The following is a 24,765-nucleotide window of genomic DNA, read 5'->3' on the forward strand; positions in this document are numbered from 1 at the left end:
TGCCAAAATGGCATAGCTATACGATAAATTTATACGTCTGAATGCTTACCGACTAAACGACGTATAATGAAATGAGGGTCAGAGCATTGTTTCGAAATAGAACTCAATAACGAATCAGCATTCCATCGTGTCCATTGTGCGTCTGAACATATGGCGACCATAGAACGGTATAACTGGGTGGGGGCTTAACGGGAGTGCACACGAAAGGTGACCCCATAGCTGTCACTCATGACCTTAACAGCATGCGCAGTGGGAAACTGCACATCTCTACGATGTTTTCTAGAACGGTTGAGATTAGCGTCTGAACGGTCTGTCGGCTATACAATGATTCTTGAAGCCCCACTCACACCTTTGTGGTTTTAGCTGCGTATAGCTGCATTACCCGAATGCAGCCTTAAAGCAGCCTAACGCAGTACTCTGCAGCAAAATATTCTGTTGCAGTAACATTGTTGTGTTGTAGCGCGTATATTTTTTTACAAAATGATTGCCTACGGTTGCTTTTCACCTCCCTCCAGCTCGCTTTTGCTAGTAACAGTACGATTCAATACGAAGATTGCTTGCCCCGTTGTGCATGTACCTCCTTCGCCACTCGTTCGTTGCTCGCTAGCATCTTGCACTAGCTCGCTAGCAGCTCGCATTAACTCGTTTCTCCTCATTTCACTGCTCATCCACTCGCTTTAACTAGACTGTTGCTTGTTCCGGCTCGTTCCGCTGTATATCAGTTCACCCTGATGCGTAAAAGCTCGTAGAGAGTTGCACTTGTATATAAGTTTTTGACATTTTACAGTTAGTGGGGGGGGGGCACAAAGGACTTTTTTGTTCAAATTCTTCCACAAGCACCAAATTTGGTACACATGTTGCCCAAACCATACTATTTTGATTTTTGATGGGCGCCAAGAAGGGCGCCCTCCATCTGAAATTCAAAAGTCACTTGCATTGTTTAAAAAGGTAAACATTTCACAATCATTTTCAAAATCTGTATTAGAGGTTTTCTGGGTCAATGAAATTGAATCTGATATTGTTTTCATGGTCTGAAGTCAACTTTTCCTTATAGGGTCACCCTAAATGTCACATAGGGTCAAGACATTATTTTCATAACAGGTTATTTCAGAATGGCTTGCCTATGGTCACTATAGCAGGAATGACAACCTTGCTAACATACCTGAAGTTGTTGAGGACTGAACAGAGTATATTACTGGTTTTTTTGTGTTTTTTTTTATTACTTTTCTGCGATACATATGTGTGGCAATACAGTTCAAGAAAAACAGGATTTTCCACAAAACCTACAATAACAGAGGGAAACTCAGAGGTGTTTTTAAAAACTGATATGTTTGGATCTGATGTTGATGAAAGCACACAATCATTACAAAAGCTTCATGATTTGATAAGCATATTGTGTTTCTTATGTCAACTAAGTGAATTTTGATTAAATCTAACTAGATTTTGTATTCACAGATATATACGCAGTCATAGCCAGCTAAAGCGAGCAGCATCGAACAGGAACGAGGAGAAACAAGGTAAGGCGAGGAGGAATGAGGGGGAGTAAGCAACAGACGAGCTAGATTTGCAATGTAGCGAGCTACATCCACACAGTCCTTGCTAATGCGAGCAGAGTACTAGGAATAGCTTGTGGTGATGCGAGCTAAAGCAAGGTAATGCGAACTAAAGCGAGGTTGTGCAAGGTGAAGCGAGCAGGTATCGCAACCATACGCAGTGAAATGCAGTTCAAATTAAAGCTATGTTGGCCTGCATTAAGCAGCTCGTCGCTCATCCTTGCTCGTCCTTGCCCGCATTAGCTGGTTGTCCCTCGTCTTAGCTTGTATGGATTTTGATCTCGCGTTCAGTTGCGGATGTTTGAAAAAAATTCAAACTGGCAAGCTAGAATGCAAAGCCTCTGCGTTAGTCTCCGTATTGACCTCATATTAGCTCGTTTCATTGCGTAGTACTACGTTAGGCTGTGTTAGGTTGCATTAGACTGCGTTCGGGCAATACGCAGCTGAATGCAAGCTCGAAACGCAAAAGTGTGAGCTAAGCTTTATTCATCATTTCTTTATCGAGTTTTGGTATAAACTGGCCTGCGTTTGAATGGGGGGGGGGGGAGAGAGTACTCAATAAAATCCTTTGAACCAATGTGTGGCACCGCTACGTCAAGTGACCTGTGACGGATTTCCAAGTGGGGTCCACTTTCATTTCCCAAAGGGTCGCAAATCTGTCACTACTGAACTAGCACTTTGCGTTGTGGACATTTTTTTTCCCCCATTCAATTGTCCAGTGCAGTGTGGTGGTCAGTGAGGCTTCTGTGAACCCTCTGATAGATACATAAATGAATTAAAACAACTTTGTCAATGTATTCTAAAGAATTGACATTGCAAAATCTAGGTGGGCGTAGAGAATTCATGATAACTAATATGCGCTTTATAAACTTGAATTATCATCATTATTACCTCCGCCAAGGGAGGAGGTTATGTTTTCGTTACCGTTGGTTTGTTCGTTAGTTAGTTCGTTTGTCCGTGTGCAAAATAACTCAAAAAGTAGTGAACGGATTGGGATGAAACCTGCAGGAAAGGTTGAGAATGACACAAGTAACAAACAATTAATTTTTGGTAGTGATCCGAGAATTTTTGGGGAATTTATGAAGGATTTTTGATATTTTGGCAGGTAGGGTCAATGAACTTGGGAGTTCAGGCTGCGCATATTTGAGGTTTGCATGCACGCACTAAAGCGCGTGCTCTAGTTTCTACTAAGGCGAGGCGCGCTGTGCAGCTGAGGGTTTATGACGTAACAAAGGTTTCTATATTGGGAAATCGGGCGGCTTTCAGCACACAATGCAGTACAGTACGTATGGGTGGAAATCACTGATCTCTGTGGAAGAACAAGATCAGTGCGGGTGGAAATGGCCTGCATGCTTGGCGGAGGTCTGCACTCTCAGAGTGCTTCTCTAGTTATTATAGCAGCGATAGTCAGAAGGCTATTCATTTCCATCCAGTAAATTGTGGGTATATGTAACATTCTGAATTTTCTTTTTAAGGGCCATGGGAACAGCAATGAAATGTATAGTACATGTAGTCACAGCCTCAAGTAAAGAATGTAACACTATACACTCGTGAACGCTTACAATATTCTCATCGTTTTTCTTTTTTTTGTTTAGACAAAACAGGCAGTTTATTCTTGTATCCAAAATGTTACAGTTGACCATTCTAAAGCTCCAGTTTGTGTCATGAGGGAAATTAATTAGGCCTACATTGTAGATGTCAAAAGTAAAATATACAAGATATGAAACTCGTCACTGAAGACGAGTTGGTGATAGGCTTGGGGGTCATCAGATATTGGTCACCCGTGATCGACAACGAAAATAGTGTGATATACAGTCAACTTCGGATACCTCGACGTCGGATAAGCCGAATATCACTTACCTCGGGGGCAAAATGAAAGTCCCGATTGTTCCTATGGAGTTTCCGTGTATTAAAATTCGCGTAGCTCGAAGAAAATAACTCGAAGTTCGGTTACCTCGAAGTGAAATCTACTGTCCCGATCTTAATCAACTTATTGTTTTACCCAGCATGTAGCTCGAATCGAAATTGCAAACTCAGCATCTCCGATTAAGCGTGCGTGGACAGCGAAGAAGACATGTCACAAATCTTTTCACATTCGACTGTAAATATTCCCGACTAACAGTCGCGCGACCAAAGAAATACCCGGTACACAGCTGACAAGAAACATCCCCAACACCTACCTACATACGTACATGGTATGCACATAGCACCCTTGCCAATGGAGTGCTTACGATAGCACTACGCTCTGCCCTATCATCTTCTTTTCTTTAACCACTGTGTTTTAATTCTTGATCATGATAGTCATACCGTGCGCGTAGATTTCTTAACCGTCGTGGCGCACCTGCGTAGGTGTTGACAGTTATATCTTTGGCATTAATCACGGTCCACTGTCCAAACATCAATTTCCTGCGTAGTGCCTTTTTAAACTTTTTTTTTTTGCCTTTCACGAAGTATGTTTCATTTATTCTTCCCCGAGAACGCAAGCACTGATTTTTTTTTTCAGCAATGCGATTATGAAAATATTGTGGAATATGATGTGGAAGTATAGGCCGAGCATAATAAAGAATAGAATAGACAGGGCTCCACACTAACTTTTATCGGGCCACCAGTATCACTAATTTTTATTTTTTGGTGATCGAATTTACTCGAAATTAAAATCTGGCGACACACAAAAAAAAAAAAAAAATGGGGAAAAACATTAGAAAAACTAAATCGGTCCTACTAAACATAAAAAAATGAATATTAAGCATTATTAAAGTGAGTGATACAGATGCCCATGTCTAAAACAAATGAATAGAAAATCCAATCATCTTATTCTGTGTTTTAAGATTTAGCAAATAGGTGTATAGATTATTATAAAAGTTGATGCCTACATATTTAGGAGGTCAAAACTTACGTTTGAAATGAAAAAGTGGGAGCATTTGCCGACATTTGTTAGCATCCGACATTTGTTTTAGCATTGTAAAGAGCCGAAAGTTACCGTTATTCATTTCTTATTGTAAAAGCAATAATCCAACATTTATTCGTCTATTAGCACCTTACGGAGCCGAATATTAGCGTTAATCATTTTTAAATGTAGAAGCAAACAACCGACATTCATTTTTGCATCTTACGGAGCTGAATGCTATCCTTATCCATTTCCAAACGTGAAAGCAAACATCCGATATTTGTTTCAGCATCTAACTGAGAGGATTAATACCGTTTATCATTTCCAAATGTAAAAGCAACAATCTGTCATTTGTTTTTGCATCGTACGAAGCAGAATATTACCATTATTCATTTCAAACATACGACATTTATTTTATCATCGTACGGAGCCGAATGTTACTGCCGTCCACTTCCAAAAGTGAAATGAATCATCTGACAATTATTTTATCATTGTACGGAGCCGAATGTTACTGTTTTTCATTTTTTAACGTCGAAGCTGACATCAGACGTTTATTTTACCATCAAACGTTGCTGAATGTTAGTGTTATTCATTTTGAAATGTAATAGCAAATATCCAATATTTTTTTTAGCATCATATGGGGCAGAATGTTTCAATACTGCTATTCACTTCCAAACATGCCAAACGTAAAAGCAATCATTCGAGATGTATTTTAGCATCTTCCGGAGCTGAATGTTTGCCATTTACTTTCGAACGTGAAACCAAACATCCAGCATTTATTTTATCATCATAAGGAGTTGAATGTTATTGTTACTCATTTCCGAACGTCAAAGCAAACATCAAACATCAAACATTAATTTCACCATTGAACGCAGCTGAATGTTACTGTTATTCATTTCGAAATTTAAAAGCAAACATCAGACAGTTATTTTAGCATCGTATGGAGCAGAATATTACTGCAACTTCCGAACATAAAAACGATCATCTGACATTTATTTTAGCATCTTCCGGAGCCGAATGTTATTGCTATTTCCTTTCGAAAGTATAAGGAAACATCCGACACTTATCTAACCATCGTATATACGGAGTTGAATATTGTTTTTCATTTCCGAACGTCAAATCAAATATTTGACATTTATTTCAGCGTCTTCCGGAGCCGAATGTTATCCTTACTCATTTCCGAATGCAAAATCAAATATCTGACATTAGTTTTAGCACCATACGGAGCTGAGTCTTATCGTTTTTCATTTCCAAAAGTATGAGCAAACATCCGACATTTATTTTAGTATCTTACGGAGCCGATTGTTACCGCTGTTCATTTTCAAAAGTAAAGGCAAACATCCGACTTTTTTTGGTGGCGCAATAGGGCCACCAAAATCTTCATTTCTGAAATTTTGATTTCAATTCCGATTATCATTCATTTCATTCATATAAAAAGTCAATTCAATTCCAATTGACAAGCATGCAAACAATCGGTAGGCACTATAACAGATACCATGTTGAACATCGATAAACGTTGGATAAGTCGAAGAAAATTTGATGTACGTATGCGTACCTCGAACTATTTTCTTCAGTCCCGACGAATTTGAGGTATCCAAAGTTGATTGTAACTTCAAGTTATATTGAGATAATATGTCTGTTCCTTCATAATTCAGATCTAATTGTTTCTCTCGTGCAAACCTGTGTCTGTGTGTGTGAATAGGCCTAAGTCGATTAACAGGCTTTCTGAGTACAGTGTATTTACCAAGTGGTCCTTGACACAAACAAATTGAAACATGACAATGAAGTGTTTCATAGATCATTTTTACTTTAACATTGGCCTTTTCAAATATGAACTTGACCTTTATTTGCATAACCAAGATTGCTATTTCTAATCTTGTTGTTGTATATAATATGATCAGTTGGGAGAGCTCTTACAGCTTCAAGCCTCTTAAGGTTTACCAGCAGTAAAAGCAATGAAGCCTCCAATACAAAACAAGGGAAATAGCGTGAGTGTGTGCATTTACATGACATTGTGATTTATACCTGGACGAAAGTGGCATTACCTCCATTGAAGAAAAAAAAAATCAGAAGAAAAACGATTTTTACTTTGCATCCCGTCTGGTTCGAAACTTCACGGGTCCAAACGTACGGCTCCAGCGAAAGAGACAGCGCCTTTAACCACGTAGCTATGGGTCTCCTCGAACCAAAAGTGTGGAACATAAGCTTATACGTACAAGATAAATCATGATGATCGCCTGTGATCGACACATCTTCAAAGGGGACAGTTAGAAGTGGAAGCAATACTAAGTATTGTCTTATTAATTCCAAAGCAAAAACACCCTTACATGTAGGCATACCATAATTTTGCCTCAGAAATCAATGGTAGCACTCATGCACCAGTATGCACCAGCATCGTGCATAAACTTTGCTTTATAAGGTTTTAGTGAAACGTGTCATATCATAATTGTGTAATTCGATCAGCAGTAATTGACTTTATAAAGAAGAAAGATATATCAAATTGAACGCTTACCACGTAACTCAGGGGAATTATAGCATGATACTCGGTCCTTTACTGCCCAGATGCCAAAAACACCAGGCACCCATGGCTTAGCCTTTGGACAAGGCCTCGCGTGCTGTTTGCCTCTCAGCAGTGTCTGAAAATAGACTAACGCAGTGTGCGTGGCTGCAGTGATCGCTCGACCGAGCCGCGTCAGCGGCGAGGCCTTTGCTAACATGTGGAGCTCCTTATATATTCGTATATGCATAAGGGTCTTACATATTCACCAGCTACAGACGATCCTGGCCAATCGTAGTAGTTTTAAGCGTGATGTTTACATGGATTCGTTTATTAAATGATTGGGGAATCTCCATTCAAATGTACTAAATGATTAATAGTATACAGTTCAATATTCTATTAAACATGGCTTTATTAATAACAAAAGTGTATTGATTGAATAGAATGTTCATTACCTTGCCATTGAAGTAGGTCTTTCGTAAAATTTTGCTCTGTTGTGTTTTTTTGTTTGTTTTTTTAATAACCTACGTATAGTGGTTCGTGCGATCTGTTACGTATTGCACATCCCGTGAACTTTGGACTGGATATCTGTACTTGGCACACATAAATGTACCTAAACACCTGTATGAATGAAACAATAGTTCTTTGCCTCGATTTGAATGGCAGGATTGAGCTAGCTGCTGATGAATTGCATTGTATGTCTAATTACTCAGTACCTCCACCAGTAGGTGAAACCTACTACAGTCGATGGAGGTTATGTTTTTGGTTCCGTATGTTTGTTTGTTCGTCTGCCTGTCTGTTTGCTTACTAGATAACTTGAGACCAATGAACAAATTTTAAGTGACCAATGCTACCCAAGACCCCGTTTACAGTGCGGGGCTGGGCCGAGCCGCGGCCGAGCCGTGGCCGAGCCCAGCCTCAATTGCGAGGCTGAGCCCCGCAATTTTGTCCGTTTACACTACACTGCCGGGCTGCGGGCTCGGCCGCGCTTTTGATTCAAACCTTTCAATATTTTGTCGTAGTGGCACTCTGCTTGTAAACAAACGCAAATTGGTATTGTCTGGTTTTCAGACCCTTTGCAATTGAATTCCGTGGCGACAAAGTCGCCGTTCGGGCAAAGGTCTTTGCCGAAGGAAAAAATCCTTTGCAGGACAAAACCACCTTAAACTATACTAGTTTTCGATGTTGAGAGGGTTAATATCCTGAATAGCGAAAGATACAGGCAGAGGATTTGGAAGCCAGACTAAAATTGGCCACGCATTTGGCCCAGTTTGCGTTTACACCAAGAAAAGGCCGGGCTCCAGAGACCACCTCCAGAGCGAGGCCAAATGCGAGGCCAATTTTGGCCTCGCATTTGGCCTTTTGCGCGTTTACACTGAAATGAAGGTGGGCTCGGCCGCGGCCGAGCCTCGCACTGTAAACGGGGTCCAATACAACCCGATCACTTCTCACATCACAATAACAATCTCATGCCACACAAATATGAACACATATGCATGTAGAGCATGCTGAGACACACCAACTTACATACACAAACACACATTCACAAACACAATAAAGCACACACACACACACACACAATCTATACAAATTTATATAAATGCATCCCATATATATCATTACACATTCCTACATTGCATAAGACATACAGATGGTACCATCTTGCAGTTATTTAGCACTTGTCTGCTTGCCTAGGGCAAATAAAATTTCATGTCAGGCAAGCACACGACTAAATTGTTGCACTCTATTTGCCCAATTGGGCAATTTAATCAGTGTAGCGTTTACTCTACTGAGAGAAAAAAAGTATTCAAGTCATTGTGGTCCCACAATATAGTCTGGGGACTACTGTATTAATCTTCTTAAAATGCATGTGACACTGGACATTAGCTGGCTTAACACAAGAATGACTGTTGCACACACTATACACCTGTACATGGAGAAACTCAGTAGATGTTGTACTGCATCTTTAAAATAAGGCAAAGAAAAAATGAATCTACAAATCCATATATTTGCGTAAACCAAATGTATGCAAAGTATATTAAAGTAACATTTTACTACCATAACAATTTAATACAATTCTTGAATGGCTACAACATCTATTTATTTATTTATTAATTTTTAATAGCAGAAGTATTGTACATTTCAGTACCATCACAATTTAATACAGTAATTGAATGGCAATGGCATTTATTTGTTTAAATTCATTTCTTATAGCAGAGAAAGTATTCATTCCCTACCCCCTATAATATTCAAAAAAGTGTCTGTGTGATCACAAGTCAATGTAAAAAAAAGAAAACCTCATATTTCTTATAATACAAAAAAGCCTCCAGTAGTGCTATGTAGTGATTATAAAAATGGATAACATAAAAAGATGTAAACAGTAAAGCAAATCATTTCAGTAAAGCAACAGTAAAGCAAATCATTTCATATTCATCACAAATAAAATAGAAAATTTGGTAAAAGTACAATCAAGTTTGCATGGAGAATATCTATAGGTGACATACAGTAATCAAGGTACGAAAGTCTGTCCATTACTGTACTACTGTGCGTTAACACGTACATGTGTGTCATGTGTGTCTGCGACTGGGTATGCCTGTGTTCACCTGTCAGTCTATGTGTGTATGTGTGTGTGTATAGCACTTGATGTATTTTCAACAAATTCCTCAACTGCCAGACTACAGTTTCATATTACGACAGAGCTGTGTTAATTCAGTTAGAAAAAAAAAATAGGATATGAACAATTACTCATCAGGCAGTGCTAAAAAACTAGCCACAACCTCTTGTGCATAATCATCAATATCATGTGCATGCTGGCTGGACCAAAGTGGAATAAGCGGGTGATTTTCTTGCAAACTATGCCCATCCCAAATGCTATGGTACAGAAGAGAACCCTTACCCAGTCATCTGGTTCTGACATGAAACATTGTATTTCCTCCTTTATGCACTTCTTTCAGCGGTGATGGAATGATACATGGGATAGTGAGAGTCCTTTTCACCCAGTTACGTGTCTTTAAAGTAGCTACTGAAATCTCTGCACTGATGACGAGTCCGGTAGAATGTGACTGTTCTCTCAGTTTCACTATTTTGACTCAAGTTATTCTTTAACCAATGATGAAAATATCTTGGGATCTTCCTGCAGTGGCAGGCTGACAACATAACAGCGGATGTTGGGCCTATCTGGTGCCTGTATGTTGATTTCAAGATGCTGAGGTCTCTGAGGTCATCTCATGTAAGGCAAGGGAAGATGTAGCAGTCAAGCTCACAACTGGCACATTACTTGGCATGATGGACCGCAGCTCTGCAAGTTGACCGTAACTTCCACGAAAGGCTTTGAATAAAAATATTTAAAAAAAGAAAGAAAGAAATAAGAAGACTTCCAATAATCAATATATTCTGAATGCTTGACAGACAGGTGATAGTTTAATTTATCTTTGCCATACTGAGGTACGCTCTTCAAAGAATCAGAACATTTGTCTTTTTTTTGTGGGGGGGGGGATGGTGGCAAAAAAAGAGAAACTTTAATCAAATGATACAAGTTACTTCATGAAAACAAAATGATAAAGCAAATCAGCAAAAATAGGTCATCCTTTGTTTTATCAATCTCAATTTAATTGAGCAATTAAAATCAATGTCAAGTGCATTTAACATCAGCCTTCCATAATAGAAAACTAACAAAAATAAATGCACATCCAAAAATACAACCCCCCCCCCCTTATTTTTAAAACAAGATCATATCTGCATAATGGTATTGATGTAGGGAGGAGACTAACACAAAGTATCCCCACTAAACAAAACAAAAAAATTGAATAAGAGAAAATAATTAAAGCCAGCAATCTGAAAAAAAAAAGTGCTGCAGCCTACAACCAAATTTAAGCAATCAATTATAAACTTTTTTTTATAACTACCCCTCTTCCACCTCCTGACGGTTCTGTGAAGCAGATAATAAGCTTACCATTTGACATTAGACAACACAGTGGCTTTCATCAATGACTCAGGAACTGAGGTTGTCTTGTTGGGTTTGAAGATGAAGGAAATCAAAAGCAAGATCACAGGCTCTTTCTGGACTCGTGAAGATGCACTGCACAGCCCTGGCTTTCATCAACGCAACTTCTGCAACTGCTGCCTCTCCAGAGTATACAGCCTGAAGTCCATGGGTCTTCAATGATTGATTCTGTACAGAATTTGCATAAAATTGAAAATCAAATTCCCACAAAATTTCTAAGCCTCCAAAAGAACAGAAAGTATTACTGTACAATATTGACTTAACTACTAACACGTTAAATCACTGACCCAAGACCCCATACAGGGCCATATACAGGTATACCGGCATATATACATAAATACATGCATTTTGTGCATGCGTAACTAATGTCATTAGCATTTCTCTCATGAAAGCATACCAAAATTGGCAAAATGTTCATAAATTACACACAGAAGCCCACCCCCCCCCCCACATTCATACCAAAACAGGCCCTTGGTGCCTAACCCTTCAACCACAAGGCTACGATTACTGAATAGGTCTACACAACATCACAGTGGAAAGAAAAAAGTAGGGCCTATGTATTTTGTAAACCTTCCACCACATGGGATGGCTCTGCATTGATGTGATACACTTATTGAACTATTGACCTGTTGACCACTTAACTCGTGACTAAAAAGAGCTGCAATAGCAATTCATTTCTAATTCTATTGATAATAGACAGTTTAAAAACTGATATTATGTTCATTTTTACTGCAGTCACAAGTGCCTTACGTCAGCGAAAAACTAGCCGGCTAGACTTAAAGGCCCAAATTCACGAAGGTGGTACAAATGAAACCATGGTTTAAACCATGGCTAAAACCATGGAGCGCCAAGTGTCGCACAAAATATTTTGTTATGTAATTGGTCATTTCGTCAACAAAATGACCCTTTCGTTAACGAAATTATCATATCGTGGACGAAATGTTCATTTGGTTACAGAATGTTGTCATTTTGTTACAAAATAATTTCATCGACAAAATGACTGATTTCATAACAAAATATTCCATGCGACACTTGGCGCTCCATGGTTTTTGTCCATGGTTTAAACCATGGTTTCATTTGTACCACCTTCGTGAATTCGGGCCAAAGTGTTCACACATTCAGGTCACACTCTTACCTGTGTCTTAATAAGGCCAGGGAAATGTGGGGTGATGACAACTTCCATGCTCAGCAGAGCGGAGTATCAGCGAACTCTCCCCCCGATGCACCCGGTGTAGCTGCAGTGCAGTTGGGGATAGACCCGCCACTCGCCGCGGCTTCTATCCGCACGTAGTCCTTCAATTGCACGAAGAAATTGCCTCAAATGATACACTTTTGCCATAACCGGTGGGAAGATTCACAGGCCAAAACATCTCATCCACACAATGCAGAACTCACAGCTGTCACTTGTATTTAAATTCTTGAAAGAAGTAAACTTCAACTTTCCAGTTGCAAATTCAATACTTTTCGACATACGTTCTCCACAGTGTGGTTGATCGCTCGCGCACATGCACGACCACATCGTGCACCTAGAAAGTTTAGTGAATATGCAAATCGGAGTTCTCATATTCTCGTCGTTAATCGGTGAATCGTGTCATGTGGCATTACTCTCGGAGGGGTTTGTGCAAGACAATCTGCATGTAATTATCTACTGTGACGGTAGAGGAAAAACAATACGTATAAAGAGAAATCAGCTAAAACAATCACTCAAGGTAGTAAAGGCGGTTTGGGCCTGCAGCCCCTCCGACCGTGTTCGTTGCCGTATCGCAGTTAGTCTCGATTCAGACACACGGGAAATAAGCCCAGACCACATTGGCTAAAGGCTACCCATGGCTATGCATAGTGAAACAGCCATGATGAAAATAAAAGCTTTTGCCTTTTCCAAGGCAGAACGATACAGAACCCCTTCAAACACACTATACTCTGCAGGGTGTGGCATGAAAAAGCTCTTCACTAATACTAAACACTGCATACCTTCTACTCTATTTACAGCTCCCTCACTGGGTTGAACAAAACCAAACTGAAATTTCAAAGAGATGATCGGAATGCTACATGTGGCCTGAAGTTTATTAATTCATTTCCAATACGGAGGCAAGTCAGGGTATATTGATATACGCATACCTCTCACTCCTGCTAGAGCATTAAAAAGAACAAACGCAGAGAAAAGGGAAGAGAAATGCGAGAGGTTTATCATTTACATACTAATGGACATGCTTGTGGTTTGAATATATAGGGTAATCAGTCTAGGGTATGCAGTATTACGATGGGGGCCTACCATGTATGTGTAAAAGCTAACTTTATCCTAATGTTTGTGAAAATGAAGTGAAACTAAAAACTGAAACTAAAATATTGACATAAATCTGTATTCGATGTAGCCTAAATGGTATGTAAGCCTATGTGGCATTTGTGTAAACATCTAATATACAGAGGGTTCTGTTTTACTAGCAAGAGTTAAGGACTGTTCAAGAGTCAAGACTAAGGCACAAAAGCACATTCAAGTAAACTTTTCTTTCTTTAAATAAGCAAATTACCTTCAGTAGGTACATATCTATGCAAATTGTAATGAACAATATACGTGTTCCTAATTCTGTGAGGGAGACATTTGTCGACTTCATCACCTCGTTGCACTTTGCCTACGGATTATAAAGAATTCAAACTTTGAACCACCACATCACGTAGCAACAGCACAGCAGTGCTGCTTTGTTCATAACATGACATCATAATCTAACTTCGCCATCAGGTCAGATTTTCACATTCAGTAAAGAGTGTCTCATTTTTTATGCCTCCACCACGAAGTGGTGCCGGAGGCATTATGTTTTCGGGTTGTCCGTCCGTCCGTCCGTCCGTCCTTCCGTCCGTCCTTCCGTCCGTAATTAATTTTGTGGACAGCGTAACTAAAAAACCTTTTGAGGTATCCTTATGAAACTTGGCATGTATGTGTATTAGGGGGTGAAGTTGTGCCTATCAACTTTTGGGTGCACATGCTGAAGGTCAAAGGTCAAAAGGTCAAGGTCAAATACTTAAGATTTCACTATTTCCACCATATCTATGCAATGCCTGAAGATATTTTCTTGAAACTTAGTGTATACATGTATTACTCAATTAAGATTCTTTGGTGAAAGTTTGGGGTCATGAGGTCAAAGGTCAAAAGGTCAAGTAAAAATATTAAAACTTAACTTTTTTCTCTGTATCTTGGAAATTGTTCAAGGTATCTTCATGGAACATATACATGTACTGACTGGCAGTGAATATCTAGAGAATTTAGGGTTCATGGGTCAAAGGTCAAAGGTCAAGGGCAGCACTTCAAAATTTTACTATTTCCCTCATATTTATGCAATGCCAGCAGGATTATCTTCTTTTTTTTTTACACTTGATGTATGCATGTATAACCTAATAGAGATTCTCTGAAAGCTTTCTTTTTTCTTCTTTTTTTTTTTGCCTCAAAGGTCAAAAGGTCAAAGATCAAGGGAAAGTGCTGAATTAACTTTTTCCTCCATATCTCAGAAGTGGCTCAAGTTATCTTGAAACTTACTACGTATTTATGCATGTTGTGCCTGACAGTGATTATCCTATGAATTTTAGGGTCAAAGGCCAGATGAAAATGGTAACAATGAACTTTTCATTATAGAAATTGCACTTTTTCTCCATACCTTGAAAATTACTCAGTGCATAAACTTATGAATGGGTCAAAGTCCTTAAATCCCCAAGTACGTATGCTCTCCTATTCATCCAATTAAACCTAGGTCAAGGAAGGTGAACATTCAACACATTTGTGACAAACTTGTCATTTCAATATTTTGCCAATTTTGTGAAAATGTAATCACACATTGTCTACATGTACTATAGACCTATTAGGAGAATCTTGCATTATGGCGGAGGCATACCAGTCGCCTTAGCGACATTTCTAGTTTTAGAGAAGTTTTTATGTCCTGAATTATTTGCATTCCTATGGACTTAAGCTTCCTAAAAATCTATAATTCACCTTTTTTTATGACTATCAAGCCATTTTTTAGCTCACCTGAGCCAACGGCTCAAGTGAGCTATTGCGATCGACCTTCGTCGGGCGTCCGTCATCCGGCGTCCGTCGTGCGTAAACTTTTTATATTTTCATCTTCTTCTTGAAAACCCCAAGACCGATTTTCATCAAACTTGGCAAGTAGCATCCCTAGGGGGTTAGGAACTCAATTTGTTAAAATGGGCACCATGCCCTACCCAGGGGGCCCCCAGTGGGGCCCAAACCCCCAAAATTAAGGAATCTGTAAAAATCTTCTTCTCTAGAACCAGAAGTGATAGAGCTAAGTTAATACTATGAGTTAGTACATTGATGACTGTAGTTTCAAGTTTGTTCATGGCAGAATCAGGGGTGCCCCCCCCCCCCCCTTGGGACCCAGGGAGGGGGTGGGAGGGGTCCTAATGTGGCCGAAATTGTACATTTTCATCTTCTTCTTGAGAACCCCATGACCCATTTTCACCAAACTTGGCAGGTAGCATCCCTAGGGGGTTACGATCTCAATTTGTTAAAATGGGCACCATGCCCCACCCAGGGGCCCCCAGGGGGCCCAAACCCAGTGAAGGAATCTTTAAAAATCTTCTCTAGAATCAGAAGTTATAGAGCTAAGATAATACTATGAGTGAGTACATTAATGACTGTAGTTTCAAGTTTGTTCATAGCAGATCCAGGGGTGTCCCTCTTGGGGGCAGGGGGGGGGGGGGTTGGGAAGGTCCAAATGGGGGCCTGAATTGTACTTTTTCATCTTCTTCTGAAAACCTCACGATGAATTTTCGTCAAATTTGGCAGGTAGCATCCCTAGGAGGTCAGGATCTCAATTTATCAAAATGGGCACCATGCCCCACCCACAAGGCCCCAGGGGGCCCCAATCCCCCCAAATTAAGGAATCTTTAAAAATTTGGGCCCTTACTGTACATTTTCATCATCTACTTGAGAATGCCTGGTCAAATTTTAGTAGAGTTGTGAATAATTTAGATTAGTGACTGCGTGAAAGGTGAACTTGCGATACTCAGGTGAGCGCTAGACCCGCGGGTCTCTTGTCTAGTGACTGTGGCTTTAAAGACAGTAAATAGAACTTTTGAATGCATTGTTAGTCTTTGTCTTTTTTTTTATCCTCATATCTCCAGATACATCGCTTATGTTGCAGAGTGTGCAAAGAAGTCTCCACAGTTGATTCAACTCTTGGAACTCCATGCCCAATTTGCTACCATAACTCCATATACACAGGTATTTTGTACAGCATGAACTCTTCCGTTCACGTTGCACTTCTCTTTTTCTCTCATTACAATCCCCAGATGGCCATGTACAACCTCAAACACTTTCCTTATAGTGTCTAGTTTTAGAATGGTAGCCTGTTAGCAGGCAAGCTGTATAGGATGATCGCAAAATAAATGCCATCAAACACCTTCCTTATGTAATTCAAAACAAGTTTTGATTGGCTAACTTGTACATAGAAATTCATTTTGCAAACTCTAGCCACTACTGCTTTTTTGGGTCTATCTATGTTGATACCTTGTATGTGCAGTAATTATTCTACAAGGTGACCTGGATAGAGTGATGAAAGTGGTTCTTTGTTTTCGAGAATTTCAGAAACTGCTGCATGCTGATAATGGGAATAGTAATTAATGTTTGACTGCATGGGACAGACATGTTTTTTGCTGCCAATAGAAATTGACTTCAAAGACATAATTTTTTTTTTTTTTTTTGGGGGGGGGGGGGCTTACCCAGTTTACAAAACCTTGTGATATCTAATACAGAGGAAACTCAATATAAAGATACTGCTATAACAAGATAACGGTTGTTATGAGGAAACATTCACAGTCCCAACTTTTCTTCCACACAAGTCTATGCATATCGCTACTCTTATAGCGAAGTTGGCTGTTACAAGATGACTGCTATAATGAAATAAATCTTGTGACTTCCAAACAAAGGAAAACATAGTTAATCAAACCTGTTATGGCAACGTAAAACTCTGCTTGATATCCACGACCATGTTCGCAGATTACTTACAGCTCGATGCGACGCAAAGTGTGTCACATATTATTTTTCTGCATCGCACTCAAGCTAGCGCTGCATGTTGTACTTGTGTGTGAAATATGTACCCCCCCCCCCCCTGGTTTATACAAGCACAGTAAGGCTACCGTCACAACTCAGAGCGGCAACCGACCGATTTGTAGCCTGCTCGGTCACTGCTGAAATTTTCACACCGCCCAGCAGTTTAAAACCTCAGGGATGCCCGAGCGATGCCCTGTTGATTTCCCATCGGTCACCCACCGGTCGATTTCAGGTTAAAAATTTGCGAAATATGGAGATCTTCTCTGCGCAGAGACTGAGCAGTCACCAAGCGATGCCCCATTGGCGACTGGACGATCTCCCACCGGCCACCGGCCGATTCTTACGAAATCACGCAGCGACCAACGGGTGATCGATAGGTCATCTACCGGTGTCCCGTGGGCGTACCGGCAGCCGCCCGCCGGTCTCTGCCGGAAATTTCTCACGAGCTACCTGGGTTTATTCATGTAGCCATATATGTGATTTGTGATGTGATGATCAATTAATTAATTGATTAAGATAAAACTCGAGTCTAAAGATTTAAGAGTTAAATTATCAAGTACCAAACCTCACTTATGTGAAGCCATAGATAACTAGAAAAATTAGGCAATCAAACAAAAGGGAGAAAAACCCAAGATGGAACAAAGATTAGAATATATTAGAATTTCCCCAAATATCTCGGTTTGCTTCTATACTTAACAGTATTTTTTCTATTCTTATTTAATTTTATATTTTCATTTCCCCATCTCTTGTCATTCATGACTTCTTCATTCAATAGGGCTTTACTAAATGATGAGAAAACCAAACCATATATCACTAACTGTATTACACTAACTTTTAGCTTTCATCTCTTTTGCCCCAAAGCGGTTGTCCCTATCTTCCATGTCCCTCATGTTGGTTACCGAGATGTTGAGATGCTGAGATGTTGGTGGGGTTTCCTTGCCTCTATCCTTCCCCCTGCTTCTACCACGTTGCCCTGGCTTCTCTTCCCCATCTAGTCCCTGGTTTCCTTCAGTGCTTCTGTCATTTTTATCTTTTATCATTTTTAGTTTCTAAATCGCTCGGCGGCGACCGCTCGATCTATACCTTTGGTTTTCCTCTGTGCTTTTGTTATTTTTGTCTCTATTATTTTTGTTCCCTAAATCACTCGGCGGTGACCGCTCGATTAGGTCAGTGCCTGCGCGGTTGCCGCTCGCACACCGAGCGTATTTTGGGCAGCGTGTGAAAACTGGTCGGTCGGCGCTGAAATTTTAACTCCGCGTTAAACCTTCAGCGGCGACCTACCAATGCCCTGAAAATCAGTGGTGCCAGGTCGGTCACTGGTCGATCACCGGTCGTTCTCCGACCGAAATTGACTAAAAACTCGCCGACCGGTCCCCGAGCAGGCTGATTTTGGGGGTTGTGACCATAGCCTAAGTGTGCTGCTGGGCTATGTATGGCCCTATTCCTACCTACCAGGGAATTCCCAATCTTGTGGCAAAAGAAAAAAGAAAAAAAGATTGAATGGTTGTAATTCGTCAGCTATCAGCACAACAATGCCATTTACGTATCATGACATTATGATTCTCTCCGTATGTGTACAGGATGTCGATCTATAGATAATTGCATGCTGAGTGCTAGTGACACACAGCGTTGTATGCATAACAGTGTGTTCGAATATTGCACACACATCACACACTTGCAGAACCGTCTCACCACGCTCCAACTCACAGACAATCAAGGATGATCATCTCCTTCCTAACTGCAACCTTTATCTAAAATTTACATATAAAGACTGTATTTCGAAAAATACCTTTTTACACATAAAGGTGAGTAATTATCTCAGATACTTTGCAGTGTTATCAGTATCAATTGAAACATGATCTGGAGTCCCACGTGTCATGTTAGTGTCCTCATCTATCGCATTTTGATGCTAACTGCTTTAACGAGATATCAGCTATAACAAGGAAAATTGCTTGGTCCCGACCTCCTCGTCATATCAAGTTTTCCCTGTAAAGTGACAATCAGACATTGTATGAAGTATAGTGTATTGGTCGCCTTCTATGGATTAGCTGAAAAGTATAAAAGCTCACAAATATTACATATAAGATCCTTCATGTATTATGTTTTTGAAACACAGGGTAAGGACCAAGGACAAATGATCGAGAAGCCTATCACTAAGTGTGACATGGGAATACAGACTGAAGTCCATCCTGTTGAGTCAAACATCGTCAAGTCCTATGAGTGGAATGAATGGGAGCTGAGGCGCAAAGCCATCAAACTGGTATGGAAGTCTCCTTTATGATCACCTTGTGCCTCTTCTCTCCTTTTAGGTATTTCATGTGTAAATTTGTGTACGTTTTATATTTTCCTGCTTGATAATATGGAAGCAGGTCAGAATGGATTGTAGTGGTTAAAGGGGATGGCTAGTAACTGATCAGTGGGAATCAGTGGGAATACTCGGGGATGATTGTTCCAGTCCTTGTGGGATTCATTTAAGAGTACATTATATATCTATTGTTGTGTGAAAATTATTTGCTTCAGAATGGTCTCATATTCAAGTAATGTGCAGTTCAGTGTTTCCAGGTTAGCATGCCTGTCAGTGTCGGGGCGATCGTTAACAGGCCGTTAACAATCGCCCCGTCACTATAGCTGATTCTCATTTTCAGTTTTAAGCTACAAAATTGTCAACCTGATGAGGATATTTAAAAAAAAAAAAAAAAAAAATTAAATGCATGATTACTGCAGCTTATTGTCTCAGCTACAACATACTTAAATTTCAGAGGAAGTGGAGCAAAATCAACTGAAATACAGGTTCCAAAACGTTTTCAAGTCAGTGCTTGAATGGGAAAAGAATCGCCTCCCATAGACATACCATTTAAACTCGGCAAATTTTGATACTTTGCATTTAATCAAATTGAAAAACAATGATGCTGACTTGAAAGACAACTGTCCAAAGTCTAACATATCCGAATTTGGGGGAATATTGAGCAAAAATGCAAATGAATGTCAGAAACAGTACTTCAAAAAAATAAATTCCACTTTTTTTATTTTAGATGGCAATATGCTGAGGTCATAGTATTTTAATCGAAATATTGACACTTGAAATGTTATTTACAATTCATATGCTTTTGTATGCAGTAAAAACAAAGGGTTAATGGACATTCTAAAGATCTATGGCGAAATAAACAGAGTCATGTTTTTATGCCTCCGCCATGAAGTGGTGCCGGAGGCATTATGTTTTCGGGTTGTCCGTCCGTCCGTCCATCCGTACGTCCGTCCGCATTCGTTTATGCGATAACTTGAGTAATATTGACTGGAATTTTACCAAACTTGGTCCAAGTATAAAGTATGATGGGGCAATTAGTTGATAAGATTTTGGGTGAAATCGGCCAATGGTCAAAGGTCAAGGTCAAATCATGAAATTGTATCCGTTTACGCGATAACTCAAGACTGGATCAAGCAAATTTCACCAAACTTTGTCCGAGGATGATGTATGATGGGACAATTATTTAATTAGTTTTTGAGTGAAATTGGACAGAGGTCAAAGGTCAAAGATCGAGGTCAAATCCTAAAATTTAACTGTTTACGTGATAACTCAAAACTAGATGAAGCAGCTTTCACCAAATTTGGTCCAAGGATGATGTATGATGGGGCAATTAGTTGAGTTGATTTTAGTGACATTGGCAAGAGGTCAAAGGTCAAACGGTCAAGGTCAAATGCTAAAAATGTTGCTATTTCCCCATATCCATGCAATGTCCGAAGGTATTTTTTTTAAACTTAGTGTAGACATGTACTACTGCGTAAAGATTCTCCAGAGAGAGTTTCATGTCATAAGGTCAAAGGTCAAAAGGTCAGAGGTTAGGTGAGAATGTTACAATTTCACTTTCTTGCAAATGGTTCAATGTATCTTCATGGAACTTGATACATAGGCATGTACTGACTGGCAGGGATTATCTAGGGAATGTAGGGGTCATGGGTCATCAGTCAGGGGTCAAAGGTCAAGGTCAACTCCTCAAAATTTTACTATTTCCCTCATTAACTAGTATATGCAATGCTTGCATTATCATTTTTTAAAACTTGATATATACATGTATTACCTAATGTAGATTCTCTCAAAGGTCAAAGGTTAAGGGTCAAAGGCCAGGTTTAAATGCAAAAAAAAAAAATCTATTTTATACTGTAATTACACTCTTTCTTCATACCTTGAAAATTACTCAATGTATAAACTTACAAAAGGGTCGGTCAGAAGTCAAGTAAAAATCCTCACTTCCCCAAATGCGTGTACCTGCACTCTTAGACAATTGTAGCAAACCTAGTTCAAGGAATGTGAACATTCAAGATATTTCTGACAAACATGACATTTCAATATTTTGTCAGTCATCACACATTGTGAAGACATTGTACCATACACCTATTGGGAGAATCATGCATTATGGCGGAGGCATCAGTCGCCATGGCGACATTTCTAGTTTCACTATATTTTTGCATAGACGCTGGCGGAATTTTAACTTTGACGCAAGCGCATTACCTTGTTAATGATCAAAGTTGATCATAAATCAATGGATATTGTCACTGGATGTATCATGAATGCAAATCAAGCGATAAAAATGCATTTTCATGTTGCTTACATGCTGTACATGCGAAAACGCATTGATTTTTTGAAAGGCTTAAAATTGTCTGAAACGTATAGAAAACCAGTCAGGAAGTTGTTTTAAGCATTTTAGAATTTTGATGCACGCATACGCACGCACCGTGATGACCTGGGTAATTAGCATAGTACAGGACGATCAGTCATGACTTGAACTTCATGTCTACCAAAAATAATACAGAAATGACATTTAGTTATTAAGTTATAATCGATCATATGATATTATCTGAAAATCACAAAATGGCGCCTAGATGACGTCACAGATATGTTATCATTATGAAATGTTTCATGTCATGAGATATTGATATGAGTTATGTTGACTGAAAATTTCATGTTAACTGGTCATGTCATTGTTGAGATATTTTGTCCACAAAATTCGTCAGAAAGAAGAATTTCAAGAAAAAAAAAGGAAGATTCCGTACAAACACAATAGGTGATACGCTGTTAACGTAATCTAAGCTTGGTTACCACCTAGGCAACCTAGGGCAATTATTTTCATTAGCCTAATTAGCATTTATTCAGCTATTTAGCACATTATGAACATGTTAATATGTTAGTACTTTCAATGTAGGGAGCCTGAAAACAAAAAAAAAAAGTATGGCTTTTCAAGAGTTTTCTGTAATGAGAAGTCTGTTTTTACATCAGTTTTTATTTATTTTCAGATGGTACTAGTGTCTTAAATAATGAGCAGAATGATCTAATTTGTATATTTACAATAGTCCAGTAGATGGTACCAGATACCATGTATGTGACATTGAATAGTTGTTAGATACAAGTTTTGTTGTTGTTTTATATGGATATTGACATAGAATAAGCCTCACTGCCACCACAGCAGCTTAGGGCAATTATCTTTATAAACTTAATTAGCATGATCACCTAATTAGAATATGCAATATGTTGCTGAGCTTCTTGCAGGAATCCTGAAAGCAAGGATAACACAACCTTTTCATGGGTCTTCTATGACAAGAAATCTGTTAATGACACCAGTTTGTATTTGTAAAATGTAGTTACGAGAGTATGATTGGTATGAGTTGATTAGCATAATTATTATGTAGCATAATAAGCAAACATAGACGGTACCATGTACCATTCTCATGAACTAGAAGAAAGTGTTCACAACAATGTTTGTTGATATGATGCATCACGCGTTACCCCGGGGTACCGTAGTACCCCAGGTAACCGCGTTATGTAGCGCCGCCTCACGTCGACTCGAGGACAGCCAGAGAAAAATGCATGCACTGTGTGTGCGTGTACATAGTCATTCCCATGCCACTGCATGTTATACTATGCGTGCATGGAAGCTGCGATACCACTATTAGCATGTGCTTTAGTGCAGTGCAGTGCAGTGGCTAGCGCGCGCTAGCTCCAGCACCAAAATAATTTCCTTTTTTTGGCACCCAGGGTTCAACCTTTTTAAAAAAAATTAATAATTCAACAAAATGGCTGTTTTTTGTTTGGTACCCTGGGATACCATTTATGTCATCATATGTGTTCCAAATGGGTAGATTTGTTACTATCTTGGGAACCTTTGGAAAATTTAGCATAATTGATTGTAAGCATAATGAGCTGATTGACATTTATATAATATTAGAATTTATTGCCATTGTTTGTTTAGAAATATAGAAAGAATGGTTGGGGTCAAATGTGATAATAATAATAATAATAACAAATTCTTATATAGCGCATTTCAGACTTGAAATGTAAGATGCAAACTTCATTTCGATAATTGCCCTTTTCTTTGCTTTTTCCCCCTTTTTTTCTTACATATTTCCATTTCCTTTTTGCTTCAGATGAGCAGGATCCTCTTGAACAATTTTCTTTTTATACCTCCACAAAGTTTTGCCAGAGGCATTATGTTTTCGGGTTGTCTGTCCGTCCTTCCGTCCATTATTGATTTTGTAGACAGCGTAATTAAAAAACCGTTTGAGGTATCCTGATGAAACTTGGCATATATATGTATGAGTGGGCGAAGTTATGCCTATCAACTTTTGAGTGCACATGCTCAGGATCAAAAGTGAAGACCATGTGTGTTGCGACAAGGATTGTCGCCCCGACAAGGATTGTTGCCCCCGGCTTGGGGTGGTTGCTCCGGTGTTATGTTTTGATGGGATGGGTATGACTGGTAAGTTATGCGTATGTGTGTCTGTGTGTGTGTGTGTGTATGTGTGTGTGTGTGTGTGTGTGTTGGGAGCTGCATGGTATGTGCTGTGTATGATTTGTAGGTGCGTACAATAAGTGACTTGTGTATGAGTTTCCGTATAGCTGTGTGTGTGTGTGTGTGTGTGTGTGTGTGTTTAGAGTATAATAATACAATATGTAGAAACTGTGCATGTGTGGTGGTTGTATAGTTGTAGTGGTTTGTCTGTGTGTATACGTGTGCCTGTATGCATACGTGTGTCTGTTTGTGTTTGTGTTTTGATGTTTGTGCGAACAAACTTTTTTGAGCAGCAGGCACTAACTGTGGCAATGAAAATGCCTTCAACGTGTATGAACACGTATTTATAGAGTTCACAGCAGCGTTGATTTCAAAATAGTATGGGTGTGTCAATTTCAGCGGTGAGGCGGGCTAGGAGAGAGAGACCAAGAGAAAAGGCATACGAGGGAGGTACCCTCCCTAAATGTTATCTGTCTTTGTTCATTTTTTCACTGTAGTCATATTCTTCCATCAGTCTTAACTTCCATATCACTATTCTTTGTCATATGCACACCGCCAATACATAAGTATTGTAAACACACACCAACACACACTCGAACAAATCCTCATAATGCAAATAAACCACCTCAACAATTTTTTTTTCCTTGATATTAATTGATTTCATTCAAATCATTCATAAATCAACCCAGTCTGGGTGTAACATGAACAAAAACGTTACAAAGGCAATTCAAAACACAAACAAATCCGTTTGTCAATTTATACTACAAATAATCTCACTTCAACATAGATAACTCGATTATAGATCAACCTTACTAACAATTTCTTCACGAGAAAGTTTTGACATGTACCAAACCTATATCCCTTTTTGGTTTGGATCATACACCTTCTTACTTACAAGGACATATACATAAAAAACACAAATACATTGTACAAATCTAGAATGAAATCAGTCATAAAAAACCCGACCAACCCCCCCAACCGA

General features: G+C 39.3%; 1 protein-coding gene across 1 annotated transcript in view; it reads left to right on the forward strand.

Moving 5' to 3' along the window:
- LOC140241534 (cilia- and flagella-associated protein 206-like) overlaps positions 1–24,765 on the forward strand; it is a 145,924-nt gene that overhangs the window by 114,153 nt on the left and 7,006 nt on the right. Inside the window, exons 13-14 of the mRNA XM_072321269.1 lie at positions 16,074–16,173; positions 19,118–19,261. Coding sequence (XP_072177370.1) covers positions 16,074–16,173; positions 19,118–19,261 — 244 coding nt within the window. The remainder of the gene's footprint in view (positions 1–16,073; positions 16,174–19,117; positions 19,262–24,765) is intronic.

The sequence above is a fragment of the Diadema setosum genome, chromosome 18, assembly GCF_964275005.1.
Source record: "Diadema setosum chromosome 18, eeDiaSeto1, whole genome shotgun sequence".
NCBI classification, from domain to species: Eukaryota; Metazoa; Echinodermata; class Echinoidea; order Diadematoida; family Diadematidae; genus Diadema; species Diadema setosum.